This window comes from Salmo trutta, chromosome 1 (genome assembly GCF_901001165.1).
Source record: "Salmo trutta chromosome 1, fSalTru1.1, whole genome shotgun sequence".
Classification (NCBI taxonomy): domain Eukaryota; kingdom Metazoa; phylum Chordata; class Actinopteri; order Salmoniformes; family Salmonidae; genus Salmo; species Salmo trutta.
In genome coordinates this window covers 40,465,354-40,486,337 of record NC_042957.1, presented here as the reverse complement: position 1 = coordinate 40,486,337, position 20,984 = coordinate 40,465,354, and the positions used below count along the sequence as shown (strand labels likewise).

The 20,984-nt window shown below is 44.5% G+C and overlaps 2 protein-coding genes across 2 annotated transcripts; one reads left to right on the top strand and one right to left on the bottom strand.

Annotated features, from left to right (window-relative positions):
- Positions 1–896: 896 nt before the first annotated feature.
- LOC115195877 (denticleless protein homolog) lies at positions 897–10,094 on the bottom strand. The gene is made up of 15 exons (XM_029756208.1): positions 9,878–10,094; positions 9,389–9,514; positions 9,190–9,282; positions 8,864–8,925; positions 8,630–8,750; positions 8,197–8,262; positions 7,613–7,725; positions 7,425–7,498; positions 7,046–7,149; positions 6,663–6,767; positions 5,341–5,453; positions 5,097–5,186; positions 2,081–2,219; positions 1,170–1,834; positions 897–1,015 (listed from the first exon to the last, which is right to left on the bottom strand). The coding sequence occupies exons 1-15, from the start codon at positions 9,927–9,929 to the stop codon at positions 929–931; spliced, it is 2,010 nt and encodes a 669-aa protein (XP_029612068.1). The 5' UTR covers positions 9,930–10,094; the 3' UTR covers positions 897–928.
- Positions 10,095–10,124: 30 nt separating this feature from the next.
- LOC115195870 (integrator complex subunit 7) lies at positions 10,125–20,984 on the top strand. The gene is made up of 20 exons (XM_029756195.1): positions 10,125–10,325; positions 10,679–10,808; positions 11,002–11,148; positions 11,528–11,665; positions 11,869–11,915; positions 12,267–12,466; positions 13,000–13,122; positions 14,749–14,866; positions 15,125–15,259; positions 15,594–15,691; positions 15,919–16,158; positions 16,470–16,607; positions 17,131–17,337; positions 17,938–18,132; positions 18,366–18,469; positions 18,586–18,654; positions 18,886–19,018; positions 19,227–19,325; positions 19,519–19,707; positions 19,993–20,984. The coding sequence occupies exons 1-20, from the start codon at positions 10,232–10,234 to the stop codon at positions 20,299–20,301; spliced, it is 2,913 nt and encodes a 970-aa protein (XP_029612055.1). The 5' UTR covers positions 10,125–10,231; the 3' UTR covers positions 20,302–20,984.

Here is a 20,984-nt window from a genome sequence, read left to right as displayed (position 1 = left end):
CCAAGAAACACAAGCAATGGACATTAGACCGGTGGAAATCTGTCCTTTGTTCTGATGAGTCCAAATTTGAGATTTTTGGTTCCAATTGCAATGTCTTTGTGAGATGCAGAGTAGATTAACGGATGATCTCTGCATGTGTGGTTCCCACCATGAAGGAGGTGGTGTGATAGTGTGGGGGTGCTTTGCTGGTGACACAGTGATTTATTTAGAATTCAAGGCACACTTAACCAGCATGGCTACCACAGCATTCTGCAGCAATACGCCATCCCATCTGGTTTGCGCTTAGTGGGACAATAATTTGTTTTTCCACAGGACAATGACCCAACACACCCCCAGGCTGTGTAAGGGCTATTTGATCAATAAGGAGAGTGATGGAATGCTGCATCAGATGGCCTGGCCTCCACAAATCACCCGACCTCAACCCAATTGAGATGGTTTGGGATGAGTTGGACCGCAGAGTGAAGGAAAAGCAGCCAACAATTGCTCAGCATGTGGGAAATCCTTCAAGACTGTTGAAAAAGCATTCCAGGTGACTACCTCATGAAGCTTGATGAGAATGCCAAGAGAGTGCAAAGCTGTCATCAAGGCAAAGGGTGGCTACTTTGAAGAACCTCAAATATATTTTGATTTGTTTAACACTTTTTTTGGTTACTATATGATTCCATATGTGTTATTTCATAGTTTTGATATCTTTACTACTATTCTACAATGTAGAAAACAGTAAAACAAAAATAAACATTGAATGAGCAGGTGTGCCCAAACTTGACTGATACTGTATAAATGTATCTTTAAAAATATTTCTTGGTTGAACAGTGATCCCAATTAAAATACATATAGTAGGAGCACCATAAAGGATTTTGCACTCTACTCTCTCTCTCTCTCTCTCTCTCTCTCTCTCAGCACAGAGTACAATTTCAATCCAAGCTGATTACTCCAAAGTCTTTTGCTGGAAGAAGGAGGATATTTTCTGCATGGATCGTGGTGAACGCATTGCCTGGGAGGCAGAGCGCATTGCCTGAGAGAGAAGAGAAAGATAAATGACAACAGGTACCATATTATGCAGTTAGAGCCATCAGTGTTTGTTCTACATTGGGAGCCAATCCTGAGCCAATCCTGGTTATACTGTAACATCACTAAACGTCACTAATTTCAGGTCAACTTGTGCATACCGGTGAGGTGGGCATCCTGCCATCTCGCCTCTTGCAGGCACTGGGGCTTCTGCTGGTGTTTCCCACACCTTTCCTCATCCTCTGACTCATCACTGACAACCAGTCTGCCCCACCTGGAGAGTGGTTCTCCTTGTCTGCCTGTGTGGATGGGTCCTCCACCTGGAGGTCCGCTCCTCCCCAGGCCTCACTCCTCTCTGTGCCCGCCTGAGGTGGCTCCTGGCTGGGGCAGCACACGCCTGCCAGTCCCCGGCTGATCTTGGCTGCGGGGTAGAGCGCCGTAACGCAGTTGCACTCCCCTGTACCTTCGCAGCCCCCTGCTGCCCCACAGTCACCCGTCTCCAGTCGGCGCTTGGCCCTCTTCTCCGAGGGAGGAGTACCGGTTGGGCTCTGGGGGCTGAGCACCAGGTGGAGAGGAGAGGTGACCTGTTCCCAAGGAGACCCGGGGGTTTGGGAAAACCAGTTCCTGATAGAGGAGGGTGTTTTCTGGCGTAGGAGGGTGGCCTTAGCACCCTGGGCCTGAAGGGTGGAGGCGGTGGTGGTGCTGGAGGGTAGAGGCACGTCGGATGTACTGGGGGCGCAGGCGGCAGGCTGGGGGGAGGACGGGGCCCCCAGACTCCCTGCCCGGGGACTCTTGGCTGGGGTGGACTCCACGTGGTTCAAAGGCCCTTAGAGAGAGAAACAGAGTTTCAGTTTCAATCCAAAGAGTTCCGCTTGTTCAAGAAGCATTGGAGATTGACTACACAGACCAGTAAAAACAAACGATAACTATTAAGGATAGTAACTGCAATGGATATGAAATCATCATCAGGCCATTTTATTAAATGTCCTATCCAATTCTCTCATTGATCGGAATGTCAAAGATGTCATGTACCCTCTCTCTGCTGATAAATAGCAGCAGTAGCGGTACTCACTTGGAATGGACACGGTGGTGGCAGGTTTAGGACACGCCCAGCCCACCAGATTGGCCTCTCCGAGAGAGGACTTTGCTCCATCCGTCCCCCTGTCCAGACGCCAGATCCGTACGGTGTTGTCGTCAGAGCAGGAAGCAATCTGACAAGACAAAGCATAAGATTACACAGGGCCCCAATCTGCACCTCTCCTAGCCTGGTTAAACCAGACTGAACGCTGCACACATTGTTTCAATGGTGAACGCAGCTTTCAGTCTGGTCTACCTAGGCTACAAACCTACACCACCTCCTGACCACTTAAACTATCACAACTCTGTTTTATGGCAAAGGCACACAATTTACAACGTAAACATTTGTTCCAGGGACGCAAAATGGATCCTAAAGCAGCACAAAAGCTGTATTTCTTGGAAGCTACAGGATGAGCGTTCTCAAATCCCATCGCCGTCGGACGCTATGGGACAGCTTATAGGGAAGAGGTCGGAGATCTGCCAGTGTGGTGCCAGGACAACAACTTCTCCCTCAACGTGAGCAAGACAAAAGAGCTGATCGTGGACTACAGGAAAAGGCGGGCCAAACAGGCCCCCATTAACATCGACGGGGCTGTTGTGGAGCGGGTAGAGAGTTAAGTTCCTTGGTGTCCACATCACCAAGACAGTCATGAAGAGGACAACATCACCTTTTCCCCCTCAGGAGACTGAAAAGATATAGCATGGGTCCCCAGATCCTCAAAAAGTTCTACAGCTGCACCATCAAGTGCATCCTGACCGGTTGCATCACCGCCTGGTATGGCAACTGCTCAGCATTTGACCGTAAGGCACTACAGAGGGTTGGGCGTACGGCTCACTACATCACTGGGGCCAAGCTTCCTGCCATCCAGGACCTATATAAAGTGGGGGAAAAAAGTATTTGATCCACTGCTGATTTTGTACATTTGCCCACTTACAAAGAAATGATTAGTCTATAATTTTAATGGTAGGTTTATATGAACAGTGAGAGACAGAATAACAACAACAAAAAATCCAGAAAAACACATGTCAAAAATGTTATAAATTGATTTGCATTTTAATAAGTATTTGACCCCTCTGCAAAACATGACTTAGTACTTGGTGGCAAAAGCCTTGTTGGCAATCACAGAGGTCAGACATTTCTTGTAGTTGGCCACCAGGTTTGCACACATCTCAGGAGGGATTTTGTCCCACTCCTCTTTGCAGATCTTCTCCAAGTCATTAAGGTTTCGAGGCTGACGTTTGGCAACTCGAACCTTCAGCTCCCTCCACAGATTTTCTATGGGATTAAGGTCTGTAGACTGGCTAGGCCACTCCAGGACACTAATGTGCTTGTTCTTGAGCCACTCCTTTGTTGCCTTGGCCGTGTGTTTTGGGTCATTGTCATGCTGGAATACCCATCCACAACCCATTTTCAATGCCCTGGCTGAGGGAAGGAGGTTCTCACCCAAGATTTGACAGTACATGGCCCCGTCAAATGATGCTGTGAAGTTGTCCTGTCCCCTTAGCAGAAAAACACCCCCAAAGCATAATGTTTCCACCTCCATGTTTGACGGTGGAGATGGTGTTCTTGGGGTCATAGGCAGCATTCCTCCTCCTCCAAACACGGCGAGTTGAGTTGATGCCAAAGAGCTCCATTTTGGTCTCATCTGACCACAACACTTTCACCAGTTGTCCTCTGAATCATTCAGCTGTTCATTGGCAAACTTCAGACGGGCATGTATATGTATTCTTGAGCAGGGGGACCTTGCGGGCGCTGCAGGATTTCAGTCCTTCACGGCGTAGTGTGTTACTATGGTCCCAGCTGCCTTGAGATCATTGACAAGATCCTCCCGTGTAGTTCTGGGCTGATTCCTCACCGTTCATGATCATTGCAACTCCACGATTGAGATCTTGCATGGAGCCCCAGGCTGAGGGATATTGACAGTTCTTTTGTGTTTCTTCCATTTGCAAATAATCGCACCAAATGTTGTCACCTTCTCACCAAGCTGCTTGGCGATGGTCTTGTAGCCCATTCCAGCCTTGTGTAGGTCTACAATATTGTCCCTGACATCCTTGGAGAGCTCTTTGGTCTTGGCCATGTTGGAGAGTTTGGAATCTGGTTGATTGATTGCTTCTGTGGACATGTGTCTTTTTTACAGGTAACAAGCTGCGGTTAGGAGCACTCCCTTTTAAGAGTGTGCTCCTAATCTCAGCTCATTACCTGTATAAAAGACACCTGGGAGCCAGAAATGTTTCTGATTGAGAGGGGGTCAAATACATATTTCCCTCATTAAAATGCAAATCAATTTATAACATTTTTGACATGCATTTTTCTCAATATTTTTGTTGTTATTCTGTCTCTCACTGTTGAAATAAACCTTCCATTAAAATTATAGACTGATCATTTCTTTGTCAGTGGGCAAACGTACAAAATCAGCAGGGGATCAAATACTTTTTTCCCCCACTGTAATATGTAGTGTCAGAGGAAAGCCCCAAAAATTGTCAGAGACTTCAGTAATAGACTGTTCTCTCTGCTACCACACGGCAAGTAGTACCGTACCATCAAATCTAGGACCAAAAGGCTCCTCAACAGCTTCTACCCCATGCCATAAGACTGCTGAACAATTAATCAAATGGCCACCAGACTATTTACATTGACCCCCCTCTCCTCTATATGTATTGTACACTGCTGCTACTCGCTGTTTATTATTATCTATGCATAGTCACTTCACCCCATCACATGTACAAATTACCTCGACTAAACAGTACCCTCGCACATTGACTCGGTACCGGTACCCCTCTGTATATTGCCTTATTATTGTTTACTTTAGTTTATTCAGTAAAAATTATCTTAATGCTTCTTGAACTGCACTGTTAGTTAAGGGCTTGTAAGTAAGCATTTCACGGTAAGGTCTATACTTGTTGTATTCGGCACATGTGACAAAGTTTGATTTGATACGAATAACATTCTAAACACAAACCATCTGAAATCATGCTGGCTATGTGAACATAGACAAAATATTAGATCTCACCTTTGTGAAATCTGTGGGGCACCACGCTATGGAGGTCACTTCCTGGTTATGGCCCTGAAGCATCATAGGAGCCTGCTTTGGGTCAGAGATCTGAAATACGAAAATAGGTGGTTAAGACACATTATAAAATGCATGGATATAATAGTTATTAAATAGTCAAAGCATGTTAATTTGTCAGCAATCGTCCATCAGTCTGCTTTTCAAAGGTTTTCACTGGATTGGGTAAATCTAAATGTCAGCTCACCTTCCAGATGTATGCATGATGGTCACTTGAGCCACTAGCCAGGAACTGGTCATCTGGGCTAACAGTGGACTTCACGTAAAACGAGGAGTTGAGGTGACCACCGAAGACTGCCACTGCAAAAGAAAGACATGTTAGAACATCAGAAATAAAGTGCACATAACCAGACATTGAAACCACCAGAACAACATTTCAGTTGTTCAGAGTACACAGGGCGAGTACACAAAATGTGGTCAACATAACTCTAAACAAATATGATCCTGAGCAGGGCTCAACTCTGAACAATTTTTGTGCCCAAGTTGAAAAAAAGTAGGTGCACACAAAGAAATATAGGAGCACAATGAAATGTTTTTGCAATATTAAAGCTAGAATCCTTACATTTTTCTAGGTGCTCCTAAATAAAAATTACAGGTCACACAGCAAAATATTTCAGCACATATGCATGTAAAATGGTCGCACTGTAGAGCCCTGCTGAGGAGACGCTCCAGTCTACACACATATTACTTCCCGTTCGGTCAAGGGACTGGTCACATTGTAAGTTAGAGCCCCCTGGGCTACATTCTTGACTAAGCACCCAGTCTCAGCTAGTGGGTAAAAATACCAGGGTGGTGTTCATTAGGCACCGAACAGTAGACAGCGGAGTAAAACAGGGAGGGGCTACCTTGACTTGTCCAATAAGAACCATACATTTTTGCTTTCCACCAACTTTTTCTTTAAACGTTTCCTTTGCATGTCCTAATGAACACATCCCAGGCTTAGATGACTCGTTAAGAACACAAACACAGGTATTTCTCATCTCTGTCAGACAGTCTTCTGTACACACTGTACCCTCCCTGTCTGTTTAACAACCTCTGGGCCATTGTAAAGACAATGTAATACCATACGTGTCTGGCACGTTATATTTTTATTCATTTTATCAGGTAAATTGACTGAGAACGCATTCTCATTTACAGCAACGACCTGGGGAATAGTTACAGGGGAGAGGAGACGTTAGCCAAATTCATTATGACGGTGTTGGCACATGCAGTTCAACATGCAATTCAAGCAAATAAATCTTCCCAAAGTATGGCATTTTTGCCTATCTGACAGCTTCCCATAAATCAAATAGCTTCAACCGTACAGTAGTGTGCAGCCCCACCTGGTGGAAAACAGTGGTAGTGACAAGAAAATGTAATGGCATGCAGGAGCTTAATTTGAATGGATGGGAGACTATACAGATGCATTAAAGTAACTTGCCATAAATCAAAGCCATGGGCTGAATGCAGCCATGCTTTTGACGGACGTGGCCATAGAAATAGAATGACATGCAGAAGGCATTTGTTTACCTGGAGTGGTTTTCAACCCACTGACGTTGAACATGTAGATGTTGTCATCGATGCAGTTGGAGAACAGGTTGGAGCCGGTGGAGTCCAACACCAGCCCAGAGTAACCTACACAGAGAACACAGGTCAGGTCCTACACTTGTGCTACTCCATGAAACAAACACTTTTTTTTCATTTCGTTTTTTAAACAACCTGTTTGAATACTTGTAAACGGCTTCCTTCATTCCTTTACAGAATTCACTGATCTTACTACAGTTGGCTAGATGAAAGGATGAGTTTCAGACAGTAGCTTCACCAATCCAGTAATATCTTATAAGTGATTAGCCTATTCCAAGGAAGGAAGGATACAATTATCAAGAATTTGAGTCATGTTTGAGAAAACCCACCTAGCTTCCGTGTGCTGGAGCCTGGGTATGGGTACACCTGGAGTGGTATGGGGTCGTGGTGGTATGCAGTGTAGTTTTTCCGAAGGTCCCACATCTTGATTATCCTGGTTAAAAGGAAAAAAATGACATTCGAAAGTAAGAATCGTTCTTTGTGGTGCTGGCTTCACATACATCCCTATGAGAGTCATCTAGATTTGTATATGCTTGTCACACCATCGTGCCAATCCAAACCATACTAGCTCAGATGTTATCCTTTCAATGTCCTTTCCAGCCAGGTTCAGCAACTGTGTCGGATACGTAAACTGGCCAGCGCAGTACGTAACCAGAGCAGCGCAGCACTGCTCAGTAGCATTAAAGTATTACACATCAGATTTCTTACCCATCAACAGCTCCTGAAGAGATGAGGGTGTGTGCATCCCGGAACAGCACCACGGTGACACTCTGCTGGGAGTCCTACAAGAGATGGAGAACAGACTTCAGATTTGCTCTTAATATCCCAGTCCCTAACTTTAAATCAGTATGAGAAGTGAACAATAAAACTGACACTGGATCGATTTTACTACTAACCACAGAGGGGGCCATGCCGCGTGTGCCTGGGCGTCTCTTCTTCGTGTTAGGTGTGTTTCTATCCATCTTATTGTGAGCCCCGCTGATCTGCTTCACCTGCCTGTAGAATCCATCTGAAGGGAAAACAAACACCATTACCCACTCAATCTCTCGTAGATAGACGCACATAACTGGTATCATAGCGTCTGTCAACCGTCTGCAACAACTAACAAGGAACTTTGTTCCGGTGCACAGATTTTCTTGTGACTGATCACTTAGACAAATTAGGATTTCGATTCTTTCGAATTTCTGAAGGGGACATTTGGCCCATAGACTTGCCCGTAACGTGCAAAGGGGGGGGGGGGGGGGGGGGGGGCTACTGTTCTACTTCCAGTCCTCATTCTAATATCTTCTAACACGTCTCTGCCTAGAACTTAACAGTGCATTAGACACAATTACCCAAGATTTTAGTCCTGGCTTTTACTCACTGAAGAATTCTAACTTTTGAAAGATTTAACATCCAAATATTCAACAACTAACCTATCGATTTCAAACATACTGTTTACACTAAAGAAAACGGTAATCACTTTCATATCTGTCCTTACCTTTTTTGCTGCACCTGGTGTCCCAGACCATAATATTCCCATCTCGGCCCCCAGTACAAAACACAGCTGTTCGAGAAGAGAGAAGTTAGCATGGTTACTAAGAAGTTTTCAGACACAAACAACAAAGTGTGCAGTGGCCTAAAAAGCACAGGTTCCCCTGGGGAAAAACAAAAACTCTGCAGCAGTTGTTTAAGAGTTTAGTTCTGAGTAGATGAACTGTCAAGCTGTTCTGTGGTGATACCTATGACTATAAGATAAAAACCTTTAAGGCATGGGTATACACACACGAGAAATCTGAAAGACCATACACTCAAAGCCGTGTCTCTTCATTCTGGAAACATACTTAAAAAAAAAATGTCTATAGATATGTTTTTAATGTATCATGCGCTGCCGCTCTAGGACAATAAAGTTATTGAATTGATATGAAAATGACCTTTCTCCTGCTGAGTGAATGCAACAGACTTGAGGCTGCACTGGTGCCCCTTGAAGCTGCCAAGGAGTTCCCCCGATGTCACATCCCACAGCTTGGCCATCTGATCACCTGATGCAGTCACCTGATGGAAATACACAACATTTTATCATGCATCTTCTAACACGTCTATAGGAAGTAGTAGTCCTGACCACTGTGTGTGATGTGAAACAATCAGGGAAAACTTCTCCTACTCACCAAGCTAGCCTCCCCTGGCACCCAAGCAAGGTCAAAGACAGCATTCTCGTGTGCCATCCATTCTATGGAATAGAAAAATAAAGTTTGTACCCCAATTGACATCTGATGATATTTAATGAGTTAGGGTCCTAAAAACAAGGCAAGCTAGGCTGGAGATTCAGAGAGCTGCAATGGCTAGTCACAACCACTGTTGTGTCTCACAACCTTCCTAGGCGGTCTGCATAATACGGGTGCATTATCATATCATCTGTTGTCTCAGCCCAAAAAACAAGATGCTTGAGTTACTCTGTTGGTCATGTGGTTTTGCCACTCAGGTGATAAGTTACCTTTCAGGACTGGACTCTGTCTGTTATCTGTGTTGTAGAGCCTCAAGACACCCTCCTCGTTGGCCACAGCAAATACACTCTGCAGCCCTTGAGCTAAAACGCCAGGAAAATAAGTGGTTAACAGAAGAAAACAGGACATCGGACAGTGGTTCATGGTTAACGCACTCATAGGCATACAGTAGAGTACTTCCTGTATTACCTGTAGAGAAGGCGCATCCAAAAGGGGGCACGGCTACCCCCATGTTCCCGTATGAGATGTGTTCATCATACCTTGCACACTGGTAGCCGTCCAGCAGAGAGGACAACGGGTACTTTGGGCTGAGGTCTGGTGGGGAAGAGGAAACAACAAATACAACCATTATGAAACATGCAGCAAAAACAGTGTATGAAACATGCAGCAAAAACAGTATGTGATATCCATCCCCAGGAACCGCCAAGGTCCTCCTTAGCTAGTCGTTAACGCTAGCCACTTCCCCACAACAATATCCACCCAAACATCCATTTGCATCCCAAAATGGCCAGCCTAGCAGCCAACAATGCTGAAGTAAACACAGCTGAGCTAGTGACCTAACTAACTAACTTTGGCTAACTAGCTAGCTATAGCCAAATATCTTTCTCATTGTTCTATCTGTGCTATAGCTGCCTAGCAAGATTGAAGGCAGACTACTGTCTACATTAACATTCTTACCATTGCGCCTCCGTTTACGGATTCCTCTGTCAATAATGGAGCGAAAAAGCATTTCTATAACTCAGCCGAATCCAGACGATTTTTAAAAACTATTTATATTCGTCAGAGCAATTCCTGTGCTGTGATCTTCTGTTTGTTTCTCCCCTTTCCCGCGAACTAATGAACTGAAAGAAGAGACGAATCTCCCGCTAAAGTTGCGTCGCGCTCGCTGATTGGTTGGAAATGTTATACTTCCTGTATTACGTCACTTCATACCTCTGTGCCGAACGGAACATGTTAGCTATATCCGGTTGCTGAATTAATACTTTAAAAGATAATATACAGTTGTTTCACGTGAAGTCTAAAATATAAACAATGTCGCTTTCTACTGCACGGTCATTCTTGTCAGAGGCCGGTTATGGGGAACAAGAATTGGATGCAAATTCAGCTCTCATGGAGTTGGACAAAGGTGTGTAGTTAGCCGGGTAGCAACAAGCTAGGTGGCTAGCCATTTGTTATCCTTATCAATGCGAAACTAGTTTAACACCTTAACATTTGAAACAACTGTTCTGTGTCATGTATCCCCGGAAGTTCATGCATTCAAGGGCACACAACGGCACATATGTTAGCTACAATTAAAATAACAAGACAGCTTAGTAGCGAACGCTAGGTTTTCGCCTCAGTGACGAGCAAACTGTAACTACATTTAGACGTTTGCCAGTTAGGCATATGGCTACAGGGGATGGAACTGAAGTTGTCCTTCCAGATCTGTGTACACTAGTAAATCTAAATGTTTGACTGAGTTTTTGTCATTTGTTACAGGTTTGCGGTCTGGGAAGCTTGGGGAACAATGTGAAGCAGTGGTCCTCTTCCCCAAACTCTTCCAGAAGTACCCTTTCCCCATCCTCATCAACTCTGCTTTTCTGAAACTGGCAGACATCTTCAGGCTTGGGTACAGAGAATTGTGACATTTCAACTAGACATTACTCTGCAAAATCATAAATGCACTTTTCACTTGCCGTTACTGATGTATTAAATTGCATAAACCTCTGCCTCAGAATCGTTCCAAGGCAGCTAACCAGAGTGAGTTTTGACCGTATTGTCCTCCTACTGTGATAAATAAACATACCTCTCCCCTCTTTCAGGAACAACTTTCTGCGCCTCTGTGTGTTGAAGGTGACTCAACAGAGCGAGAAGCACCTGGAGAAGATCCTTAACGTGGACGAGTTTGTCAAGAGGGTCTTCTCTGTCATCCACAGCAATGACCCTGTGGCCAGAGCCATCACTCTCCGGTACCATAGCGTGCACTTACTTCTCTTTCCACTTAGGGTTTGATGATATATTATGATGGTGGTTAAATCCACATTCCACACAGTGGCTGTGATGCAGATTTGCATGGTGGTCATCGTTAGTCTCACGTTTCAGACAACTGATTAAGAAATATTACATACCTACAACAATGTGAATTAAAAAAAATGGTAATCGAGGCTAGGTTGTCATTGCGTGGAACAATTATGAGAAACCTCACTGAAACCTCACTGATTCCAAAAGAAAATGTGATACATACACCATAGAAGACCAAGCTTTTATTTTTCTTTGTAAATACTCAATCATCTTCACTTATATGATTTCTAATTCTCTGTGATTTGTCCTGTTTTTTTTTAAATTAAGGATGCTTGGCAGTTTGGCCACTATCATCCCGGAAAGGAAGAATGCCCATCACAGCGTTCACCAAAGTCTGGACTCTCATGACAACGTCGAAGTAGAGGCAGCCATTTTTGCATCGGCCTGCTTCTCTGCACAGTCGAAGTAAGTGGGTCTCTGTTTGAGATAAGTTTCAATGTGGTCTATGTTGTCTGCCCGAACTGTCATGGTTTTAACTTGACTTAATTCCTTGCAAACTGTTGATAAAATAGTTTTGATCTACGCCCCATCCAGGAAAGAGGAATAATGATGTATTCAGTGTCTGACTCATTGAACATGTTCTGTTCTTTGTCCCTTTCAATCTGCAGAGACTTTGCAGCTGGGATTTGCAACAAAATCAGTGAAATGATTCAAGGTAACATAATGTCTGTAGTATCATGTGAACATCTTGTGCAGAGTCATATTATATTCTGTGAAATTTGTGTTTAGGTATATACAAGCAACTGAACAAGCACATTGGTGGTGTTCTAGAGGAGAAGAAAAGGCCATGCAATTCCTTTTTAAATAAAGCATCCAGGGTCATGTTCATTAGTCTACACTGTAGCAAAACATTTTGCAACAAACAAATGCAAGTGTTTTGTTATTGGACAAGTTCAGATAGTACCTTTGGGTTTCTGAGCTTTTTCTTCCATTTCATGCCACCTGAACATTACTCAGTTGATCTCCCACTGGGCTGTGCTATCACTACGCTCTTCTTCCTCTCCAGGTCTGGACACCCCAGTGGACCTGAAACTGAAGCTGATCCCTATGCTGCAGCACATGCACCACAATGCCAGCCTGGCCTCTAGCAGCCGAGAGCTGCTGCAGCAGCTGGTCACCTCCTACCCCTCCACCCCCATGGTCATTGTCACCCTGCACACCTTCACCCAGCTGGCCGCCTCCTCGCTCATTGACATTCCCAAACAGGTAGCTATAATAAGACACTAGGGGATAACTAAGGGGACGTGGCTGGCGTGCACACTGATATTACATGTTCAAATTGGTTAAAATTAAGGTAAAGGTCAGTTTTAGATTTTGGCTAGTCGTGCTGTCAATGGGATGCTGGTCAGGAAAATCCTCATAGTCTCTCCCTGGACACTAATGGACAGTAGAATCCCATTGGTACACAACTCAGACAATTTTTGGCCGCTGGACCCTATTTGGTATGACAGTTGACACCACAGCACAGACTGAGTGCGTTTCATCCAAAACAATCATACAAACAGATCTCCACGTGTAGAATTTCAGTGACGAGTGACTTGTTAATATCATCTGCAATTCTGAAGCCCAGATGACAGCAAAGCTTAGCAACAGTGAAAATTGCTAATCCAGATGCATTCTGTGGCATCCACCCAGGCTATAAAATCTAAATTCCTCTCCTGAGCTCAAGAATCTGAGAGATCTGTAGAAGGCTTTGAATAATGTTTAATGGCTAGTGTCTTTTCCCCCACTGTCTGCAGTTACAGCTGCTTCTCCAATATCTGAAGGAGGACCCCAGGAAAGCAGTCAAGAGACTGGCTATCCAGGACTTAAAGCTCCTGGCTAAAAAAGCCCCCCATCTCTGGAACAGAGAAAACACTCAGGTGGGGTCTTATGTCCCACACATACAGTACCAGTCAGAAGTTTGTACACACCTACTCATTCAAGAGTTTTTCTACATTGTAGAATAATAGTGAAGACATCAAAACTATGAAATAACACACATGGAATCATGTAGTAACCAAAAAAGTGTTAAACAAATCAAAATATATTTGAGGTTCTTCATGACAGCTTTGCACACTTGGCATTTTCTCAACCAGCTTCACCTGGAATGCTTTTCCAACAGTCTTGAAGGAGTTCCCACATATGCTGAGCACTTGTTGGCTGCTTTTCCTTCACTCTGCGGTCCAACTCATCCCAAACCATCTCAACTGGTTTGAGGTTGGGTGATTGTGGAGTCCAAGTCATCTGATGTAGCACTCCATCACTCCTTCTTGGTCAAATAGCCCTTACACAGCCTGGAGGTGTGTTGGGTCATAATTTCACTAAGCGCCAACCAGATGGGATGGCTATCACTGCAGAATGCTGTGGTAGCCATGCTGGTTGTGTGCCTTGAATTTTAAATTAATCACCAACAGTGTCACCAGCAAAGCACCATCACACCTCCTCCATTCTTCACGGTGGGAACCACACATGCGGCGATCATCCGTTCACCTACTCTGCGTCTCACAAAGACAAGGTGGTTGGAACCAAAAATCTCAAATTTGGACTCATCAGAGTAAAAGACAGATTTCCACCGGTCTAATAGCCGTTGCTTGTGTTTCTTGGCCCAAGCGAGTATTTTCTTCTTATTGGTGTCCTTTAGTAGTGGTTTCTTTGCAGCAATTCAATGAATGCCTGATTCACGCAGTCTCCTCTGAACAGTTGATGTTGAGATGTGTCTGTTACTTGAACTCTGTGTAGTATTTATTTGGGCTGCAATTTCTGAGGCTGGTAACTCTAATGAACTTATCCTCTGCAGCAGAGGTAACTCTGGGTCTTCCTTTCCTGTGGTGGTCCTCATGACAGCCAGTTTCATCATAGCGCTTGATGGTTTTTGTGACTGCACTTGAAGAAACTTTCAAAGTTCTTGACAGTTTCCGGATTGACTGACCTTCATGTCTTAAAGTAATGATGGACTGTTGTTTCTCTTTGCTTATTTGAGCTGTTCTTGCCATAATATGGACTTGGTCTTTTACCAAATAGGGCTCTCTTCTGTATACCACCCCTACCTTGTCACAACACAACTGATTGGCTCAAATGCATTAAGAAGGAAATCAATTCCACAAATTAACTTTTAACAAGGCACACCTGTTAATTGAAATGCATTCCAGGTGGCTACCTCAACAAGCTGGTTGAGAGAATGCCAAGAGTGTGCAAAGCTGTCATCAAGGCAAAGGGTGGCTACTTTGAAGAATATAAAATATATGTTGATTTGTTTAACACTTTTTGGTTACTACATGATTCTATGTGTTTTTTCATTACTATTATTCTACAATGTAGAAAATAATAAAAATAAAGAACCCAAACTTGACTGGTACTGTACCTCCAAATTATTCCTCCATAATCAAACTGCAAGTAGGGAATTGTCATTCATTGGGTATTTTGAGGATAATCCATGTTTACATGATACTGTGTTGTTTTATATTCGTTGCAGTGCATTAAATAAATGGTTATTCCTCTGTGTGTAGACCCTGTGTGAGTGTGCCCTGAGTAGCCCTTACAACAGCCTGAAGCTGGGCATGCTGTCCGTCCTCTCAACCCTCTCTGGAACCATCGCCATCAAACAGTACTTCAACCCTGGAACAGGTACAGTATAATGCAAACATTACTTCAACCCTGGAACGGGTACACTATAATGCAATATTGCCTGACTTTCAGTACAGGCAATCGTAAGATGATCATATGATCTAAAATGCAAAACTGATCCTATATCAGCACTCCCACTGAGACTCTTTGTGATTACGGGCCCTGCTGTTTTGGGGCCTTGTGATGTTGGGAACATTCAGTCAAGTACTCAAGTTGGGTTCAGAACTTCCCAAAACATTCCTACTTTCTACCCCTCAGGTGGTGCTTCCGCCCCTCCCCGGCTCACTGACCTGGTTAAGCTGGTGCAGGAATGCTGTTACCACAGCAACCTGGCCGTTGCTGCCCATGGAGTCACTGTGCTCGCTAACATCGCTATTTCATGTCCAGAGAAAGGTGGGCACTGGGTATAGGGTACCACTTACTGGTATTTGATGTCCTCTCATTCATCTTTCATTAGCTACCTGACCATCACAGGACTTCACAGGCATTTGAAAATGGGGCTTACCTTAGAAAAACTTCCAGTAGGGGACTAATTCATGGTTAAAAAGGGTTTGGTGCACTCAAAGGTCTTCAAAGGCCTTCACAAATTACCTGTACAGTATTTGGGTTTTTCAGCAATAAAATTACAGCTCATCCATTTCATTAACTGCAGTGTTTTGTTCTTTGCAACAACAACAACAAACTTGTTGTGCTTGCACTGACTTATTGTCCTGCTTTCCCTCCCCAGACATGATGCAGCTGGAGCAGGACACAGTGATGGGGTTGGAGTCTCTGCTGGTGCTCTGCAGTCAGGACGACAGCCCCAGAGCTCAGGCCACACTCAAGGTGGGTAGCACCCTGGACCCATGTGTCTATACATTACTCGTACAGTGAGGGGAAAAGATGCTTGGCTTACTCAGTATTCGTATAAACGGCCATGTGAACGCTGTAATTTATTAACTGTTAGTTTATAGATAGGTTTACAAATCTGTAATAAACTGTTATAACACATTTGTTAGTAATTGTGTACTCGCTCTTTTCCTCACTGCATGTGTTTCCCTCTCGCTCCCCAGACGGCTCTCACGTCATTGGTCCAGCTGCTGAAGAGTCGCCCCCACCTCAGCCAATCAGCGGTGGAGTTCCTGCTGTGCCAGCTGCACTTGGCCCGCGACCCCTCCCGCGTGCTGATGTGCCACGCCCTGGCGGCCATCGCCACTCAGTTGCCTGTGTTAGGAGAGGGCATGCTGGGGGATCTTGTGGACCTCTACCGGGTGGCCAGCCACTCGTCCACTGACAAGCAGCAGGAGCTCCTGGTGAGAGATACACAAAGCCCTAATACTAACTGTCGTTGCCCTTAGGGGACTAATAAAGTTGTTGAAATGGATTTGTTTGTTTTTTACCACACAACTTAATCTTCTTAAGAAAATTACCTGAAATGCATTTGGCAAATTAAAACACAGTGGAAGCTAAGCAGTGAGAAATGATTCTGGCTCTCATATGTCATAATGGTCTCTGATAAATGCTCTGTGTGATGTATTTTTTTAAGCTGTTCTCCAATCATGAATCCCACCTACTGGATACTGACATCTGGTTTGTGTTATCACCTCCCCTCTCCTCCCCGCAGGTTTCCTTGGCGACTGTGGTGTTTGTGGCTAGCCAGTCGTCCCTGTCGGCAGAGGTGAAGACTGTGATCAAGCAGCAGCTGGAGAACGTGGCCAACGGCTGGACGGTGTACTGTATAGCCCGGCAGGCCTCGCGCATGGTGAGTTTCTAGTCTGCGGGAAGTAAAGACTTAAATCTGGCACATTTACAGAAATGTTGATAGGTGCATTGTCCCTGTCAAATTAACCTAATAAAATAAAGCAGGCACTTGTAGTCTACATCTCTCTGAAGTAAGTCCATGTAAACCCAAGTAAAGATGAAAGCATATATATATGCGCTTACTGTTGAAGGATTATCCCCATAGACATATACTGTTATATGTATAGGGATTTAGGTTGGAATTCTAAATGCCCACTCTTAAATTGGCACTCGCCTAAATCATGCATTGATGTCAATGACAGACTTTTGTGAAAACTCAAATAACACGCACAGATCTCAAGTTTGGATTCAAGCCTTAGTCATTAGTCACTGATACTGATGCCTTGCCTCAACACAGTATTTGGAAACATTTAGAAAAAGCTTAGATATCAGTCTAGAAGCATTTCCACCCTACTGTCCTGACCTGTGTGTTTTGTTTGCCAGCCTGCCTCCATAACATCTCATCTGGACCTCTGTCCTCGTAGGGTTGCCATGAGTTCTCCAGCGAGCTGTACCAGAGCTTGCGGACACGCGTGGCCTCCGAGCACTTCTACTTCTGGCTCAATAGTCTGAAGGAGTTCTCCCAGGCTGAGCAGTGTCTGAACGGCCTGGAGGACGGAGACTACAGCGCCGCCATGACGGCCATCGCCGAGGCCCTGCGCTCCTACCAGAAGGGCATCGCCTCCCTCACGGTTAGTGACTGGCCACCTGCTTATAGGAAGGCAACGGATCCATTTATAAATCAACTGTAAACAACTGACTTGCCCCATCAACTGACTTGCCCCTATTGTAGGTTTCAATACGGCAGGTAGCCTAGTGGTTAGAGCGTAGGGTCAGTAAGCGAAAGGTTGCTAAATTGAATCCCCGAGCTGACAAGGTAAAAATCTCTCATTCTGCCCCTGAACAAGGCAGTTAACCCACTGTTCCTAGGCCGTAATTGTAAATAAGAATTTGTTCTTAACTGACTTGCCGAGCTAAATAAAAAAAAAAATGAAAATACAGCAGGGTTGAAGTCAATTAAGTTTTAAATTCAGTCCATTCCGGAAGTGAATTGAAATTCTATTTCATGAGTTGAAAATGTTTCCATTCGTGAATTGAATTTCAATTAACTTTGTGAATTGACTGAAATGAATAGTGAATTTACCCCAACCCTGCTGTATCGTTTTTGTGTGCTGTTAAACCTGTCAGAATCCTTTAGCCAGGTAGTACTGGAGTTCAATGGTTCTTTCCAGTCTGCTTAACTATCCAGTTAATGAGCTAGGTAGTATTGAAAGTCAACTCTCAACCTCTAGGCTGCCAGCACGCCCCTAAGCCCACTGTCGTACCAGTGTGACTTTGTGAAACTGCGCATCGACACGCTCCAGGGCCTGTCCCAGCTCATCTGCACCTGCAACAGCCTGAAGACCAGCCCGCCCCCTGCCATTGCCACCACCATCGCCCTCACCTCAGGCAACGAGCTGCAGCGCTGCGGACGCATCGCCATGCAGGTACAGGGGAAGGGACACTGAGTTCAAATTCTATTTCTGAATGTCAATTCAAAACCATTGAATTCTGATTATATGTATGGTAGTACTAACATTACTCCTTACAGTAAGACCGGGGAGTCAGTCTGTACAGCAGAAGGGGTTTATGAATGGCTGGCTGGATGAACACTGATATCTATTCCATCAATAGATATATAGAAACCTCTCGATCTCTTTATTTATTTTCTCCAACTCAGATGAGGGTGTCCATGGATGAGTTCCGGAGTCTTGCTGCCCGCTATGCTGACCTGTACCAATCCTCATTTGACGCTGACTCTGCCACCCTCCGTAACGTGGAACTGTATCCTTAAGCATAAGAGAACGGACACACCTTGCCCATCAAATCATTAGTAGAATCTTAGTTAAAACCCGTTTCCATTGACAATCCTCTCACATGTCTTTAACTGTTGGCTACAGACAACAACAGAGCTGCTTGCTGGTCTCCCATGTCATCGAGGCTCTGATACTGGACCCACATTCAGCCAGGTAAAGCTTGTTAATATGACTAACAACCTTATTCACTCATTGCTGTGTAATGTTTAGGGGATTATTTTCCTTACCACACCAGAAGCCTAACCTAGTATTCCAGGAAGTGTTGTCTTGAAGAGTTAACTATAATCTGGACATTTCAGTTGAATCGATCTGAATTCTACCAAAACACACTTTTTTGTGAAAATTCTATTGAAGCAAATTGGATATCTCTGTTCTGCCCTCCAGTTTCCAGGACTATGGGACCCTGGGCTCAGTACAGACAGAGAGCGAGTATGAGAGGCGGATGATGTCCGTGTTCAACCACGTCCTGGAGGAAGTGGAGGGCCTAAGCAGGAAGCACCCTCCTGTCTCTTACCTGGTGAGGTCATCAAACTACCCAAGGTTGTGTTCATTAGGCACCAAATGAAGAAAATTGACAAACTGAGAACCACTACCTGGACTTGTCTAATAAGAAACACTTGTTTTCTTTATTCATTACAAAATGTTTTCAGTTGCTTGCCCCAATTAACCAGCTGGTCAGTGAATGGGATGACAAAATGCTAACCTATTTGTTTTTGTTTATGTAGCACACAGGTTGTCTATGTGACGCGGTCATAGCTCTGCTCAAGGTCCCATTGTCCTTCCAGAGGTACTTCTTCCAGAAGCTTCAGTCAACCAGTATTAAGGTAACTAACTATAATGCAATACAAATACTATTTGGAATACACTACTTTAGCTAAGTTCTTGCTTTAGGAGCCATGTGATGCGTTGGTATTTGGTACACTGTAAAATGTATGTATTAGATTTGCAATAACATTAAGAAGTAGTATTTTGCATTGAAATTGATTCAGACTTATTTTACGTTTTTTGCTTTTCCAGCTTGCTCTTTCCCCATCTCCTCGGACCCCGACCGAGCCAATCCCAGTGCAGAACAACCAACAGCTGACTCTGAAGGTGGAGGGCGTGGTGCAGCATGGCTCCACCCCCGGACTGTTCCGCAAAATTCAGTCTGTCTGCCTCAACGTCAGCTCCACTCTCCAGAGCAAGACTGGTGGACCCGAATACAAGGTGACTCTTCACCTATCCCACCCCCTGCCCTAGTAGGGATTATTGCAGTGGTTATTTACCTTACACTACTGGGCTGGTGTTATAAACGGTTGAGGCTGTTGATGGATATCTCATACGCTATTCCTATAAAGTTACAATGTTTCTAGCTACTCTGGTTTTAGACCTATTTTAGTTTAATTTAGACAAAAAAATTACAACTCACTGGTTCAGCTTCATTAATTGTATTTGATTAATACAACTCAATGCCAAAGTATGTAACCACCAGCCTATTTAATTTCTCATCAGATTCCACTGGACAGCAACACCAACGAGATTGAGCAGCGGGTGGAGCCGCACAATGACTACTTCAGCACCCAGTTCTTGCTCAACTTCTCCATCCTGGGCAGCCACACGGTCAACGTGGAGGCCTCAGTTGTGGACGAGAGCGGCATCGAGTGGAAGACCGGGCCCAAGACCACTGTGTCGGTCAAGTCCCTGGAGGACCCTTACGCCCAGCAGCTCCGCCACAACCAGCAGCAGCAACAGGCACAGCAGGCTAGGCCCGAGACAGCCCCGGCCCCCCAGAGGAGTAGTGTATACGCCCGCTTCCAGTGATACCTCTAACCCATTGCGTTGTCCCATAACTTCTTTGTATGTTTCCTTCGTCAACTCTCATCTGAAAAGACTGGACTGGAGCAATAGAGGCATGAGCAATGGCTTGGTGAGCTTTCACCTACCCATCATTGCGTTCACCTATTTTTTTCACAAAGGAATAGAGACAAAGCTATGGAACGATATAAGTATTAGCACCCCCCCCCCCCCCCCAGGAGGTTTCTTGTCTTGTAGAATTCCCGGTGACTGTTTACTAATATTCTGTCAATTATTAAAGGCCACATTTCATGGAAGCTCTGCAATGTGAGTCTTTGTGTGAGTGTGGCTCGATTGTTGTCATGATAGTTAGGGACACCGGGACAAATTCCCATTTATATTATATCTCTGTACCTTTTATTAGCTTCCGATAAAGGCCTTGTATATTGGAAATATAAATTGTCAGCAAATCTACATACTGCAGGTTAGTGCACAAGAATGCAACATTTAGTCATTAAATTGTCCAGATGGAGGGCCGCATGTCCATAGGGTTCCCCTGACTCAGTGAATCTAGTGGTCCATTTCTACTTGCTATCCCCTTACTCGGTGTGGTTCTAAATAAGACCAGTAGGGGGTGACCAGTGACCATATAGTGAACAGTCTACATTGCAAAACCAAATCAATAAATGGTAATGCTATATGGAAGAATA